The 15463-nt window shown below is 32.8% G+C and overlaps 2 protein-coding genes across 18 annotated transcripts in view; both read left to right on the forward strand.

Annotated features, from left to right (window-relative positions):
- LOC127734719 (uncharacterized) overlaps positions 1-15463 on the forward strand; it is a 147526-nt gene that overhangs the window by 102034 nt on the left and 30029 nt on the right. The gene's annotated exons all lie outside the window — the stretch shown is intronic.
- The window catches only part of LOC127734718 (uncharacterized), a 57107-nt gene that overhangs the window by 26226 nt on the left and 15418 nt on the right, over positions 1-15463 (forward strand). For 3 of the 5 annotated variants that reach the window (XM_052244733.1, XM_052244734.1, XM_052244732.1), the window contains 4 exons: positions 215-276; positions 2267-2374; positions 11037-11217; positions 15041-15111. In XM_052244733.1, the coding sequence (XP_052100693.1) occupies positions 215-276; positions 2267-2374; positions 11037-11217; positions 15041-15111 (422 nt within the window). The remainder of the gene's footprint in view (positions 1-214; positions 277-2266; positions 2375-11036; positions 11218-15040; positions 15112-15463) is intronic. The other 2 variants (XM_052244737.1, XM_052244736.1) reach the window with 1 other exon arrangement.

A 15463-nucleotide genomic window follows, 5' to 3' on the forward strand; every position in this document is an offset into this window, starting at 1 on the left:
TTAATTTAACAGTAGGAACATCCAAACAATAAAGTACATTCATCAAAGAATAATACAGAGAAATTGCTAGAATATTTTGCACTCGTTTCCGTTTTCATACATTTTTGAGTTTTTCTTCATGCTTTGGTATTATATCTTGATAGCTAAAACAAAATACACATTTAAAATTACGATAATGAAATGTAATTCTGAAAAAATATTTATATATTTTCAGGGAATCAGACATGCAGTTATTAAGCCCATGTTCATGCATGTGTCTACTGATTGTATATACAGGTAAGTTAACATTATTGATTCGATATAAGACATATTGAGTTGTAGTATCCAATATTGTTTAATAGAGATTATCAAAATTTTATATTTTAAATAATCTGGTTTAATTCAGTCAAATATTTGTGTGGGTGTTGCACTGTTTAGCGCATTGCCATATATGGCATCGTCATAGATGGCGCTCTCGCATGGAATTTGAATTTTGGAATTCCTGTATCTAGCACTTGTTAATATGTTGTCGACAACGAAGCAGGTGCTGCAGGAAATAGTTTAATTATCTAAAACTTAAAGATGCCAAACAAAAGAAATACCAGGGGATCGCCATCAAGGGCCATTGGAAAGAAGAGGAAGACGACCAGCAGGAAAGAAGGACAGGGAGTTCGGACCGTAGACATGACTCAAAAGAAGGACGGAGTTGGACGCAAACGAATGGACAGGAAAAGACAGGAGGTGGAACACGTGGAGACACAAGGACAAGAAGCTGACATATTATCAGGTTTAAACATGTATATGAAATATGCAGTGTCAAACACAGAAATGCCCAATGTAATAACCGGGCTCAAGGAAGAAGTAACTAAAAATATTAATTGTTATTCATTAGGAAATACTCCTGTTAAAGTATCTGTCTTGGAAAATTATTTAGAATTTTACCCACATAAAAATGTAGCACATGGAATTAAATCTGGTTTTAAATATGGTTTTTCATTAAAATATTTTTGCTCAAAGGAACCAAGGGAAAGTTCCAATTTAAAAAGTGCAATACAGCTACCCAACATTTTTAAAGAAAAATTAATGAAGGAAGTTAAACTGGGTCGCATTGCTGATCCTTTCAGATTCCCGCCTTTTCCAACACTTCAGGTATCACCAATGGGGCTAGTGCCAAAAAAGGGGATTTTAGACTTATTCAACATTTATCCTATCCTGAGAATAATTCAATAAATGATTTTATTAATAACGATCATTGTTCAGTGCAGTACAGTTCAGTGGACGAAGCAGCATGTTTGATTAATAGACACAAAACATTTGCCCGTTTAAGTTAGTGTGATGTAAAGGCGGCTATCCGCTTATTGCCTATTGCCCCGCAAGATTTTGACTTGTTGGGGATAAAATTTCAGGGTGAATATTATCCAAATAAAATGCTTCCAATAGGGGCTTCAATCAGTTGTGCCCTTTGGGAGAAATTTGCAAAAGTTTTGCATTGGATAATACAGCAAAAGAGGTATGCGATAAAATAGGTGTTCCTCTTGTTAGTGATAAGACTACTTTGCCTACTACATTACTCAATTTTTTTGGGTATAGAATTTGATACGAAAAATTTAATCATGCGGCTTCCAAATGAAAAACTTGTCAAACTCTCACAAAAAATCAGAGATAACTTAGACAGTTCTAAAATACTCATAAGGACATGCAATCTCTTCTTGGGCTCCTGAATTTTGCTTGCAAGGTGGCTGCTCCAGGCCGCACTTTCTACCGCAGACTCATAAATTCAACTAAGGGGGTAAGAAAATCATATTACAAAATTCGAGTAAACAAGCAGATGATAGCAGATTTAGAAGTTTGGGTAGACTTTTTAAAACAATACAATGGTGTCACTGTAATAACCGACAATGTATGGATATCAAACGAAAAATAGAGTTGTTCTCGGATAGTGCAGGGGGTCCAAAGGTGGGCATGGAATCTATTTTGCAGGTCAGTGGGCCCAAGGCATATGGCCAAAACATTGGGTTGAAACTGGAATCACCAGAGATATGACATTGTTACAGTTGTTTCCAGTTGTAGCAGCACTTATGTCCTGGGAATCATAACTTGTTAACAAAAAAGTTATTTTTCAGGTTGATAATCAGGCGGTTGTTCAAATCATTCATATGAAAACTAGCAAATCAAGTAGAGTTATGACTTTAGTAAGACAAAAGGTTTTGATGAGCTTAAAAAATAATACGTCAGTTATATCCCTTCAAAACAAAACCAAATTGTTAATTGTCTTTCTCGTTCTCAGTGGGGAAAGTTCAGAAGCCTAGCTCCAGAAGCAGACCAGTGGCCAACCAAAATTCCAACACAGATCTGGAACATTTAAGTCAGGTGGCGGATTATATTGTCAACCAAGGTGTGTCCAACAATACACAAAAATCATACAATTTGGCTCTGTCAAAACTTTGTGATTATTGATCATCATACAAATAGAAACAGCTAAGGCCAGTGCCAGTCAATGCTTTGCTAAATTTTATAGCTTTTTTAGTACAAGGTCTTTCAGGGGGTACCATATCATCTTATATATCAGGAGTTTCATATCACCATAAAATACAAGGCATACAGGATACTTCAAAATTCTTTATAATTGGCAAGGCATTAGAGGGAATAAAAAGAATTCAAGGAGGGAAACGTAATGACATTAGAGCACCAATTACATTTCAATTTTTATCAGATATGATAAGTTGTTTAGATAAAGTATGCAAGAATAAATATGAAGCTGCGTTATTTTCAGCAGTTTTGTCAGTTGCCTTCTTTGGTTTGCTTTGGGTAGGGGAAATCACTACTTCAATACAAGTCTGTTTTAAATGGCTCCAACTTAACAATTGCTGATATTTTTGTTAAGAAAACAGTCCTGGAGCTGAGAGTAAGGTGGTCAAAAACTGACCAAAAGGGAAGGTCCGTTACTTTATTGCATGTCTGATACTTGGGAATACAAAAAACTACTGTCCGCTACGACTCATTAACGACTACTTAAAGGTACGACCTACCTGTAACAATAAAGATATTTTTATACATTATAATTGTATGCCCTTAACTAGATACTAATTCAGCAGTATACTGGAAAAGGCTTTAAATTTTCTTCATATCAGTAAAGGTCAGTTTAGGTCACATAGTTTTAGAATTGGGGGTGCCACTGAAATGGCCAGGCAGGGGTCTTAGAGGCGGTAGTTATGAAATTAGGCAGATGGAAATCGCAGGCTTATTCTCGCTATATTAGGTTGCATTTTTTCTAGTTACGAAAAGGCTAACAATCTACAAGTTTTCAAAGGTCCCAAGATTTTATGGATTGTTGGAAGTTCCCTTGTTCACTGGGCCAATGTAGAGGCAAAGAAATATGGTAGGGCCAACCTTGGACTAGATTCCAAAGGAGTCACAACATACTGGATTGGTCAACCTGGTTTACAGTTAAAAGATTTGGACTCCCTACTGGATGCGAAAAGGAAATTTTTACCTCCTCCTAATTTCATGATTATTCACTGTGGAGCTAATGATTTAACAGATTTAGAATTGACAGGGAAGGGTTTAATTGAAAATGTAAAATGTTTTATCCTACGTTACCAGGTTTTATTCAAAAATGTTATTATAATCTTGACTTCAATGCTACAGCGCAGATACTGGCATTTTGCCCCTTTAAATGCGGGTCCAATAATCGAACAGAAGAGGAAAAGGGTTAATTCAGTGGTCAAAAACTTTGTAATCGAAAATGGGGGGAAAGCTATTTTACATGAGAACATTAGGGCAAGTGAAGTGTCTTTATACAGAACAGATGGAAGTCATTTATCACAAACTGGAAATCAGGTTTTCTTAAATAATATACAAGGGGGGTGGGGGGTTGAGTCTTTTCTACGCACAAAAAAATCCATTTTTCCACAATGCTTCAATAATTAAAATTTTTTGGAGGTGAGAACCCAAGTCAGATTTGGTAGCTGACTTGGGCTCTCATGTGGCGGTCCAGAGAGACTGGTAGTGATTGGGGGATTATTTCACTCGGCCCTTGCCCTGGGCCTGACAAGTTCTACAATTTGCAGGTTTGGAAAATGTTGTTAGTGGTAACGGTGGGGTCTACAGATGGGTAACTCTGGGACCTCCTCCACCTCATCTTTTAGAGGGGAGGCCTACAGGTGGGGCACTAATAACTGGAGCATTGGTAATACGAGTGTTTTCTCCGGTAACTCCCCATGGTAGGTGGTGGTGTAACCGTGTTTAACTACCAGGGGTTTTATGACACTATGTCAACATAGGTCAGCTGATAGCCATTGTGTATAGGTAATCGGTAGTCACCCTGGCGCCTCAACAAAATATTATAGAATACTTTGTAACCAAAGTAATGCCACAAAGTAAAAATGTATATTCTAGTCATGAAAATGTAAATACAAGTTGGTATAATAAAATGTATGTTTAATTTGAATGATTGTTTTTTGTATAAGTGGTAAAGGTTATCAATGAATAACAGAGGATAGAACCTCTACACAACTGAGTATAGTACACAGAAAGTCTGTAGTATCTTAATCTTTGTATCTGTGTTTTACAATAACAACAGGCAAAGAGAGACAACTCTATAACAATTTTAATCAATTTGTGATTAAGGAAAGGACTTCAACATAGTTTAGAAAAAAACGACAACAACTCTTGATCGTTGTTCTTCATCTCATTGTTATTCGTGCAGTATTATTTTAGGGTCTTCTTCTATGAGTATTGCAATTAATTTACCGACAACACAATTTTCGATGATTCAAAAAGTCTCCCTCATTTTGTACTGATTATATTTTCATGCATCTGTTCAGAAGGAAATTGCAATGAAACTAAGAAAGATTTGTTTTTCATTAAATTCACAGTTGTTTTTTATGATGATTATAGAATACTGAAAGTCAACTAATTTTCGTTAGCGATTTATTTCGTCATTGGGAAAATAACACCCATATCAATTGTTGCTTATATAAATGTATCAGGAATATGTGAGAATCGCAAAAAAAATAAATCGTCTTATAGTCGGGTAGAAAGGACTTACCACGAAATAAAGTATCCACAAAAATAAGTATCCACAGAAACTTCACCAATTTGTAAGAAAATAATTAGCATGTTAACCAATTTTCAAATTTACTGCTTTGTTTCCATTTTTTAATTGACCAATGGGGACAATTTTAAGTATTAATACAGCCTGTGTTCAGTGTCATTTAAAACATTCTGAAAGGAGAATGTGTCGATGAACGTACGTTGGTGAGAATTTTCGTTACGTAAACACTATCTAGTACTTACCAAATAATATAAGTTTGTTAAATTGAATATAAAAAATTCTGACAAAAACCGTTCTATATCCTGCATTAAAAGTCCGTTTTGAAAATGGCAGGCTTTTTGCCATTAAATGAAGTCAGAAAATGATGGTTTTTCTCTATACAGAGCCAGTGGCTCAAGTTCTGTGTATTGTGTATGATGTAACAATAGTTTGACTTCATCGGTGCCTCTAAAATTAAGCGTTACTTTTGGATTACTAGATAATGGTGACAGAAAGAAAATTCTCATCAGTAAATTTCTATCAAAACAATCTTCTTTCATTATGTTTTGATGAACACAGCCTGTTTTTGTTTTTTGAAATTGTCGCCATACGCAAATTTAACAACTGGAAACACAATTTTTTAGTTGGATATGGTATATGCATTATCAACATCTTGATACAATTTTAGTCATTTGGGGGATACAATATTGAATACACATGTATTTTTTTTTAAATTTTGTACATTGGATACTAATTTTATCATTCTGTATTTTCATGTGATTAATTCCCTTTCTGAAGCAGTGTGAAGTATTTATATTGTAGCAAATTCATTTTAATCTTTTTCATAATGCTTATGACATAGGCAGTAAGATGTTTTATTATTACATTTTCCCAATGGACTAAGCAGGGAAAAAACACAGGAAAGAGCTACAATTCTTATTAATGATAATATTTTCTTTCTGTAATTTACAAAAGACTTATTTCATATTTTATCTAAAATGTTAAACAACTTGTATACAAATCTTCTTCTAAAAATATTACTTACTTTACTTATCCTCTTCATCCCCAGTGGGACATAAGGCCACAACAAACTGCCTCCACTTCTCTCTGTCCTTAGCCATGTACTGGGCTTGGCCCCAGGTGTAACCCATTGCTTCCAATTCTGCTGTAACAGTTCTTCGCCAGGTGATTCTAGGTCTCCCTGGTTTCCTTTTTCCTGGTGGTGTCCAGCTGTTTTAGGTGTGCGGTGTTGTGGCATTCTCAGTACATGGCCTAACCATCTAAATCTTCGTTGTTTGATTTCTGCTGTTATGCTCTTAGCATAATTACATTTCTCCAAAAGGCTCTTGTTGCTGATCTTATTTGGCCAGAATATTCTGTTGATCTTTCTTAGGCAGCTAGTATGGAATGCATCTACTTTTTGAAGGTCACTAACTAAAACACGCCAAGTTTCTGAACTACACAGTAGGACAGATTTTATATTGCTGTTGTAAATTCGCACTTTGGTCCTTAAACTGTACTGGTTAGACTTCAAGATTGTATGAAGTCTTGCAAATGTTGCACTTGCCTTAGATAGTCTTGCCTTTATCCTTTCCTGTCCCATTATCTTGACTTATGATGCTTCCAAGGTAAGTGAAATCTTCAACACTGTCCACTGGCAGCTCATTGATTGTTATTGGTGTTGTATTTCTAGTGTTTATTGACATAACCTTGGTCTTCTTGGCATTAACATTCAGACCAGTTTGCTTTGCATAGTTGTTAAGTATGTTGGTCTTCTCCTGGAGGTGTTCACTTGTTGTTGATAATATGGCAATGTCATCAGCAAATTCAAGGTCTTTTAGCTGGTTTAACATGGTCCACTGGATACCCCTTTTCTTGTCTGATGTTGTATGTCTTTGTATTCAGTCGATGGCCAAACTTCAAATGAGTCTGAGATAGAGCTATCAAGGATGACACTGCATTCAAAGCTGTTATAGAGGGCTTTTATTAGCATCAAAATTTTAGGTGGAATTCCATATGATTTAACAATTTTCCAAAGAGTTTCTCTATGTATACTGTCAAAGGCCTTTTTGAAGGCGATGAAATTAATGAAAGTGGTGTGTTCCATTCAATGCATTGCTCAATGATGTTCCTCACAGTGAAAATTTGGTCAATGCATCCTCTGCCTATTCTAAAGCCTGCTTGTTCTTCTCTAAGCTTTTCACCCACAATTTTATCAATTCTTTTTAGATGAAGTTTGCAAAATACCTTACTAGGGACAGAGAGTAATGTAATCCCTCTCCAGTTGTCACAGTTGCGTAGATTGCCTTTCTTTGGTAATTTCACAATCAAGCCTTTGCTCCAGTCTAATGGAATGTCCCCTTCTTTCCAGATGACAAGGAAAAGATTGTGGAGTACTTTGGATGATGTATCTATGTCTGCCTTTAACATCTCTGCGTGGATGGAATCAATGCCTTGTGCCTTCCCTGTTTTCAATGATTTAATGGCATTTCTTACTTCTTCTATAGTTGGTGGTTCTGTGTTGATGTTTAAATCATCTTCTGATGGTTCAGGATTAGCTATGATATCAGGCTCAGGGCAGTTTAATACCTCTTTGAAATGTTGGACCCACCTTTCTGCTTGTTCCCTTTCTGTTTTCAATGATTTGCCATTTTTGTCGTTTACATGTGCTGTCTGGGCATTTGATTTCCACAGAGTTGTTTGGTGATTTTGTAAACTGTACTCAACTCTCCCAGAATGGCTGCCTTTTCTGCTTCTTTTGCTAGGTCCTCCTGATATTGCCTTTTATCTTTTCCATCACTTCTTTTAACTTCTTTGTCTTTTGCTCTGTATGTTACTTGTAGTTGATCTTTTAACTTTTGGATTTTGCATTTACTGTTTTATAGTTTTTCTTTCTTCAATTTTTTGCCAGGTTTCCGATGTTAACCAATCTTTGTTCTTCTTTGTCTTGTGACCAACTGTCTTTTTTAAAAATATAATAATGATTTAATCAAAATTATTTGTCAATATGGCTTATCTAAAGTTTTTTTTATTTGAATGACTTCATGATATTAAGAAATATAGCCACAAAATAGATAAAACAAAAATTCAAAGATATCATAAGTTATTGACTAGCATTTGAAAACAAAATAGAATCCTTGTAATAATAATTTTTTTAGAAAAAAAAAGTAATGGTACATCACTTTCTTTGAGGTCAATTGTTCATTTGAATTATTAAATCAATTATTATTAACTTCTAATCATGCAAATGGTATGTTTATAGACAACACGAAGCCTGTAATTTAACAAGCCTGTTTTCGTAACAATAAAATTATCATTATTTAATTCTTTACAATAGATTTTGATACCAAAGTTGTACAATGTATTATTATTTAGAAAAAGTACAAATATGATTTTGAAAAAAACGAATTTTGTTAATTTTTTTTTTTTCAAATCTCAAAACAAGAGTTGTGCCTATAGCATCAATGAAGAGAATTTAATTTTCCAAATGCCCATCTGATGCATATAAGTTAGTATCATATTTGTTGTTCACTTAGGTTCTGTCGTACATTCAGAATATACTAGTATATCATAACAATTAGATTATTAATCTTTATTAAAAATGCTTATGAAGAATTTGCAGATCTCTGAATAAAGTTAATCTTATGAAAAGTAATTATCAAAAAAAAATGTCTTGTTTATTGAAACTATTGTAAACCAATCAAATATGACATCTTCAGTTTGGCTAATTTCTGTCAGTCAACAGCTAAAATTTCCTCCAGGAAAAATAAAGTACACATCTATAGATTGTGAAATTTTTTATGGACTATCAAATTAAATCATTTTATGTTCTGTTTATTTAATTATCCTCCTTTGTTACCAATGGTGTTATGAATCTAAACTAAATATCATGTTTTTCCCCCTTGCTCAATAATTTCCTGGTTTTTGTCCTAACAATAATATATAATTAAGGATTATTAAAAAAATATTTATTGAATTATTCTGATTTATATATCAAGCGATTTTGATTTCAAAAATTTAATATTATATATATATATATATATATTTATCACATATTTGTTACGAATACGTTGGGTTTTTGCATATGTAATAGCCTCAAAATTGCCCGGGGCAAAAAAGAGGTTATTGGTTATTGTGCCCTGATTCCAAATGACGTGACGTCATTGCGTCCTTAACGACAATGGCGAACAATGACGGTGCTCGTTTCATCGCAGTGGAGGAAAGCGATACGGCAGAATTTGTAGAGCAAATGAAAAACGCTTACACAAGGAAAAAAACTGAAAGTGACATTAAAATTCTAAAGGAGTGGTTAAAAAGTGCCGGAGAATTACGCAATTGTGTATTGCCATATTCCAAAGTAAGTGGAAATGTGACAATAAATTTCTATGGAGTAAATGATAAAAACTAAATTTGAAAATGTGATAAAACTTTTAGTGATAAAATTTTTAAGATTTTACCTGTTATATTTCATTAAATTGTTATAATTGAACTTTTTTCTCTTTTCTGCAGAACTTGAATATGTGATAAATAGATTATAACATGGCTAAAGCCTCGGGATGATAACAGGGCCAATATGGAAAAGGGCATGTTATAATCTATACATATATATATGGATATATTTTCGGAAAATACATACATATGCAAGTTATAAAATACGAATATCTTATGACTGAACTCTGAAAATATAATCCTTTACTTAAAGAAGCATTTATATTGTCAAAACTGCTGGACTCGCATGGTACATATTCTTAATGTACATATGCCAAGAATATTTCTTTCAACCCAGACCTTTTAGACAAAGTTAAAAATTGTAGGGACTTGATTGAAGTAAATTCTTTAAAGCCCTTGATTTCAAATTAATTTGAAGAAAAATGTAAGAAATTATTTGAAAATAGAATAAAAAGTTATGATGAAAATTGTAAACTGTAACTTTACTGATGAATTTAAAACTTAACTTGGATAGAGATTTTTTTTTTATTTAGCGTCCAATGACGTTTTTATAAGAAAATACTGCACTTAATTAAGAATTAGTGACCATAATTGAGAAATAGAAAAAAGACACTAATAAAGATATAATATGTTAACCGTGCCATTTGCTAGAAGATGAAAAACACTTCCTCTTTGAACGTAAAATTAATCAAAAAAACTAAGGGATAATCTTTTTGAAAATTGTTTACCTTCTCATAGTTATGTCTCTTACCCCAGAACAATAAAAAGTAAAAGAAATGCTTAACCCCTCTTTCATGGAACATGTTAAAAACATTGGCTCATTTATAAAACAGTCATTAAAACTGAGGGCAGAGGTTTTTTTTAATTTTGAACAATGGTGAATGGAGATCAGTATCTCTAATTCCTAACTATTTTGAATTTAGAAAATAGTTTGAGAAACATCTTTTCAATAGAAAAAGGCAGACATTATAAGATTCATAGAAATTGGAGACTCTGCAAGTTTGCAATATATTAAAAGATGAGATTCATTTATTCGATCTTCATTTGCCAAAAAAAATACATGTAGGAAATACTTAAATTGAGAGAATCATTTAAAAGGTATAACAGCAAAACAAACAGTCATGACAGTATAAGCTACAAATAAAAACTGAGGTCACGAGACAATTTGTTCTAAAAATATTATTAAGCTAAATAATCAACAATTTCTGTTATTTTATTTTATCTTTTAATTTTCTTGTCATTATATCAGTAATCAAATTTGGCAAATACATATATTTTACTTGAAACATATCATATACGTGTACATTTATAATGTACATGAAACACTTTACTTGTCAGCTATTCAATTTTACCACTTAAATGCAATCATGATTTCCTTTTACCCTTGACTAGGTTTTGATTATTACCTTGCGTATTATTTAAGCAACAGGGGGTATTATTATGGACATATAGGGCCATCATGGTGCACATAGTTTTTATGGCCACAATTAATCAGAGTATGTCACAGGTAGTATTGTAAATTGAAAAGTGCGTCGGACGGATGCGATTTATGATATGCTGCTTTTACTTACAGCTACTTGTATGCGAGGTTATGACAGTTCAATAATACCTGAACTAATCTACAAAGTAAATAACCAAACTATTCAAGGAAACAACTCAAAAGTTTGTACAGATAATGAGACCCTTACATCATCCTGTTTGAATGGGGGATCTTGCTTTGCTGTAGATAAAGGAGATAGAATAGTGCGATGTGCGTAAGTAGTTATTTAAAAATAAGAAGACGTGGTATGATTGCGATTGAGACAATCTCTCCACCAGAGAACAAAATGACGCAGAACAATAGGTCATCAAACAGATTTCAACATTGGTAAAATCCATAACACATACTAAGCTATAACAGGACCTTAAATGACAAATGTAAAACACTTCAAACGAGAAAAATAACGGTCTGATTTATGGACAAAAAAGAAACGAAAACAAATTTGATATACAACAACAAACGACAACCACTGAATTACAGGCTGACGACATGAGACTGGCACTTCTAGAATGCGTCGGGTTTGTAAAAACATTTGTTAAGGGCTAAACCCGTTTCAAGAAACCAGAACATAACCTAATCCAAGGGTAGAATAATAAAATGATTCGGAGAGTGAAACGAAAAGTAAATGAAAGAATATGTCAACGGTCATTACTATTCTGATTTTTCTATGCTTGGATCAATCGTCTGCAGATTTTATGATAAAACAGTTATAAAATCCTTAATTAGTTTATGGAATGTTATTTGGAAGAGGAGTCTAGAAAAATGCAATCGTGAAATTTATTAGATTGTCTTGTGATGTTTTTAAACAATGGCATCTCACTTTCACAATGTCATTTATATTGTTTAATCATGACTATTTGTACCATTAAAAATTTATTGGACGGAAGTGACATTTTCATAAAACCGCGTCCTTTATGATAAGATTTCACATTCGAAAAAAACTTCTCCACCCCCCCCCCCCCCCCCCCCCCCCCCCCCCAATTTTGTTGAAGATTATTGGATTTTGCATTGTATTTGTCCGAATTGGGCTTTACCTTTTGGTCACTTTAGGTTTTATCAGCTTGTAACGTTAGAATTGAATTTCGGATTTCAAATATTTTGGCCTCGGTAATTACTGACGAGACATCGATCGTCGAAAAACACATTTTGTTAAATTAAAACTAGTACCGTTACAGTTATTAAGAAAGCCAAGGATACCACATCTGTTTTGTCATTATGTTTGTACAGTATTTTTGGTGTAGAAGGATCAACACGCATGCTTATTTCGAACATTTGATTTTTTTCCTACATGATATGACCGTCGTATTCATATGTAAGATTAAGGAGATAAATTTCAACTTTATTTGTTTTCCGTGTTCTGTTTCAATTAAAATTGTGCTGTTTAATGATTTTATTGCTTAACTGGCGTAAAAAAAAACTCATGAAAGATACCAGGCTTTTGAAAGATTGAAACTTCTAAAATCTTTTATCTTGAAAATAGTGGTGAAAACTACGAACACTTATCTATGATTGAATGATAATCTTAAAAGGCCTATTTGTATTCAGTGCCAAAACTATCATAACTTTTTAATTTCCTTTCTTTATTAAAACGGAAGTTTGTGAATAGTACACTAAGTGTACAGTATATAATTAACGTTTTAAATGTAATTTGAAAAAAAAAAAAAAAAAATTAAAATCTATTTTACAGAATGTGCAAAAAGAAAATTGTGCTTTCAAGACTTCATTGTATACAATTGCTATGTTCCATGAAAATCTCTCAGTATTTATTTTAAAATCTGCTTATATCACAATTAAAATTGTCACTTATCTGAATTTATGAAAAAACATTTGGATTTAACACATCAGTTTAAACTAAAATCTGTAAAGTTAACGTGTAAACAGCAAAAGTTTGAATTGACTTAGAATGAGAATTTAAATTTTTCTGATAATTTGTATTGGATTTTGGCTAACAGATGAACATAAATGGTTGAAGAGATTAAGATCTTCTGGTAACAAGTTTGGAAAGTTAGTATGTGGCAAAACCTTTAGGAATGTTGGGTCCTTTATGCTCGTCAACTTTTTACCTTCTGTGATTCGAGAGTCACCGATTGGTGAGTCCTTTGAAGACGAAATGCGCGTCTGGCGTACATCCTGGTATCTATGATGAGTGTATTTTGTGAGAGATAAATTTCTCTGTTATTCACTGAATGCAGTAGTTTTACAACATCCTGCAAGTTATTGTACTATAATGAAGTTTAATTTCATATAATTTGCAAACTGGTCACATTCATATCTTGCACCAACGCTTCGTTTCTAAGATGATTTTATATCAGTTTGAATCTACTGCTCTATAAAGTCGTCGTTTATTCCATCCAAGATTTTGCTTTCACGCACTTTATTTTGTCGTCCATGGAAGTTGGTATTAAACTGTAGGCAAATTGTAAGAACGTAATTTATATAAAAAAAAAACAAACAGAAATTTATCTTTTAAACCTAATATGTCGATAGTTTCACTTATTGAACAACCTCACAACTCGGGGTCTAAGATGTAACAAAAAGTTCTATATATAAATAAGTTAAAGGGTTGAAAAATGTAACACAGAAAAAAACCGGTTCGGACGCACAAAATGTTAAAAGTGTCACTTTTATATATTCAAATTTTTAGACCTCTTTCTATTTTATTTGTACTCTCGAGTTACTGACTGCTTGATATAATGTATAACATAAATAAATATTCTTTTGAAATATTTGAAAAAATCATGTGAAAAATAAATATAGAAGACTACGTGCACATCTGAGATCGGATTTGGATATTCGTTAAATGCAGTCCAGAGTCCAATACTTACCTTAGCTCTTCTTTTTTTCTAGTTCTTTTAGAATTTCTCATTTTTCGAAAGTACGCAGAAATAGCAAAACCACGAACAAAATTTTCAACCATGCAATACCTAACTTGTAGGTCAGGTTTTGTAACACCGCTAAAGCGTTTTGTAACTGCTCGAAAAAGTCGAAAAAAAAACAAGTTTCAAACATATGAAAAGTATTTCATGATGATGATAAAAGCGGATTGATGCATATGCAAAAAGTAAAATCACAAAAATACTGAACTCCGAGGAAAATTCAAAAAGGAAAGTCCCTAATCAAATGGCAAAATCAAAAGCTCAAACACATCAAACGAATGGATAACAACTGTCATATTCCTGACTTGGTACAGGCATTTTCTTATGTAGAAAATGGTGGATTGAACCTGGTTTTAAAGCTAGCTAAACCTCTCACTTGTATGACAGTCGCATCAAATTCCATTATATTGATAACGATGTGTGAACAAAATAATCAGACACAATAGGTAAAAATATCAAAAATAAGGGTACAGCAGTCAACATTGTGTTATCATCTTAATCACTATAAAAACAAACAAATGTAACAAAGAAGCACAAAAAGGCATAAATCAAATTTAACATCCTCGTTTTGCTTTTTTATTATACGATTTTATTTATCTATGTAAAATCCACCCATAAAGGATAGAAGGTTTTACGTACTGGCGTAGAATCGCGCGTTTCACGTCACCTAGGTAGATATAAAATAATTTTTTCGGTCAAAGTATGACGGGATACATAAGTACAGTCACGTCAAATGGATATCACAAAAAATAGACTCAACAGTAAAAGTAATAATAATAAAATAAAATAATTTTGTCGTTCAAAGTATGACGGGATACATAAGTACAGAGTCACGTCAAATGCATATCACAAAAAACAGACTTAACAGTAAAATTAATATTAATAAAGACAAATAAAAGAATACTATAACACGTTATTAAGATGATAAACAACGTCAGTACGCATAAACTATACTTCAAGACCATCGTGTATTATTTGTGAAGATGATACGGAATATTTATCAACAAGGTCTTGGTACCTTCCAATGATTTTTTTAGAAAAAGGACGAGACGTTCTTTGACATACCCCTGGTTCATCAACGTTCTGCTCAGACACTGGTGACGTTTTACAAAGTCTGTTTAGGAACTGCAAGTTCTTGAATAGTTATATTTCTTATTTCAGATGTTACACTGGGTATATAGGTAAACGCTGTGAAAGAATAGACCCAAGCATCACGTTCAAATCATTTGAAAGTAAGATTTATGTTAACATGTATTTGTTGTATTCATATTTACATATATGACATACAGTAGTATATAAATTTAAAGATATACATAATTCAAAAGACTTTAATAATAATAATGATATATTTTTTTCTATTTAAAAAGAGTAACGGAGTTAAAACAACATCCAACTAGCAAATTGTAATAGTCAATACGATGTCTTTAATCTTATTTGAATATTTATATAATCTTTCACTCTCGTATTACATTTTAAAATATGAAAATATAGTAGTTAAATGCTTCTACGTATTTATCGATTAAACACTATAAAAAGTTGGCTAGCTTTTTCACGCTTTGATGCAATTGTAAATCGAAAGCCCTT

Source organism: Mytilus californianus, unplaced genomic scaffold (assembly GCF_021869535.1).
Source record: "Mytilus californianus isolate M0D057914Y unplaced genomic scaffold, xbMytCali1.0.p SCAF_3, whole genome shotgun sequence".
In the NCBI taxonomy this organism is placed as follows: Eukaryota; Metazoa; Mollusca; class Bivalvia; order Mytilida; family Mytilidae; genus Mytilus; species Mytilus californianus.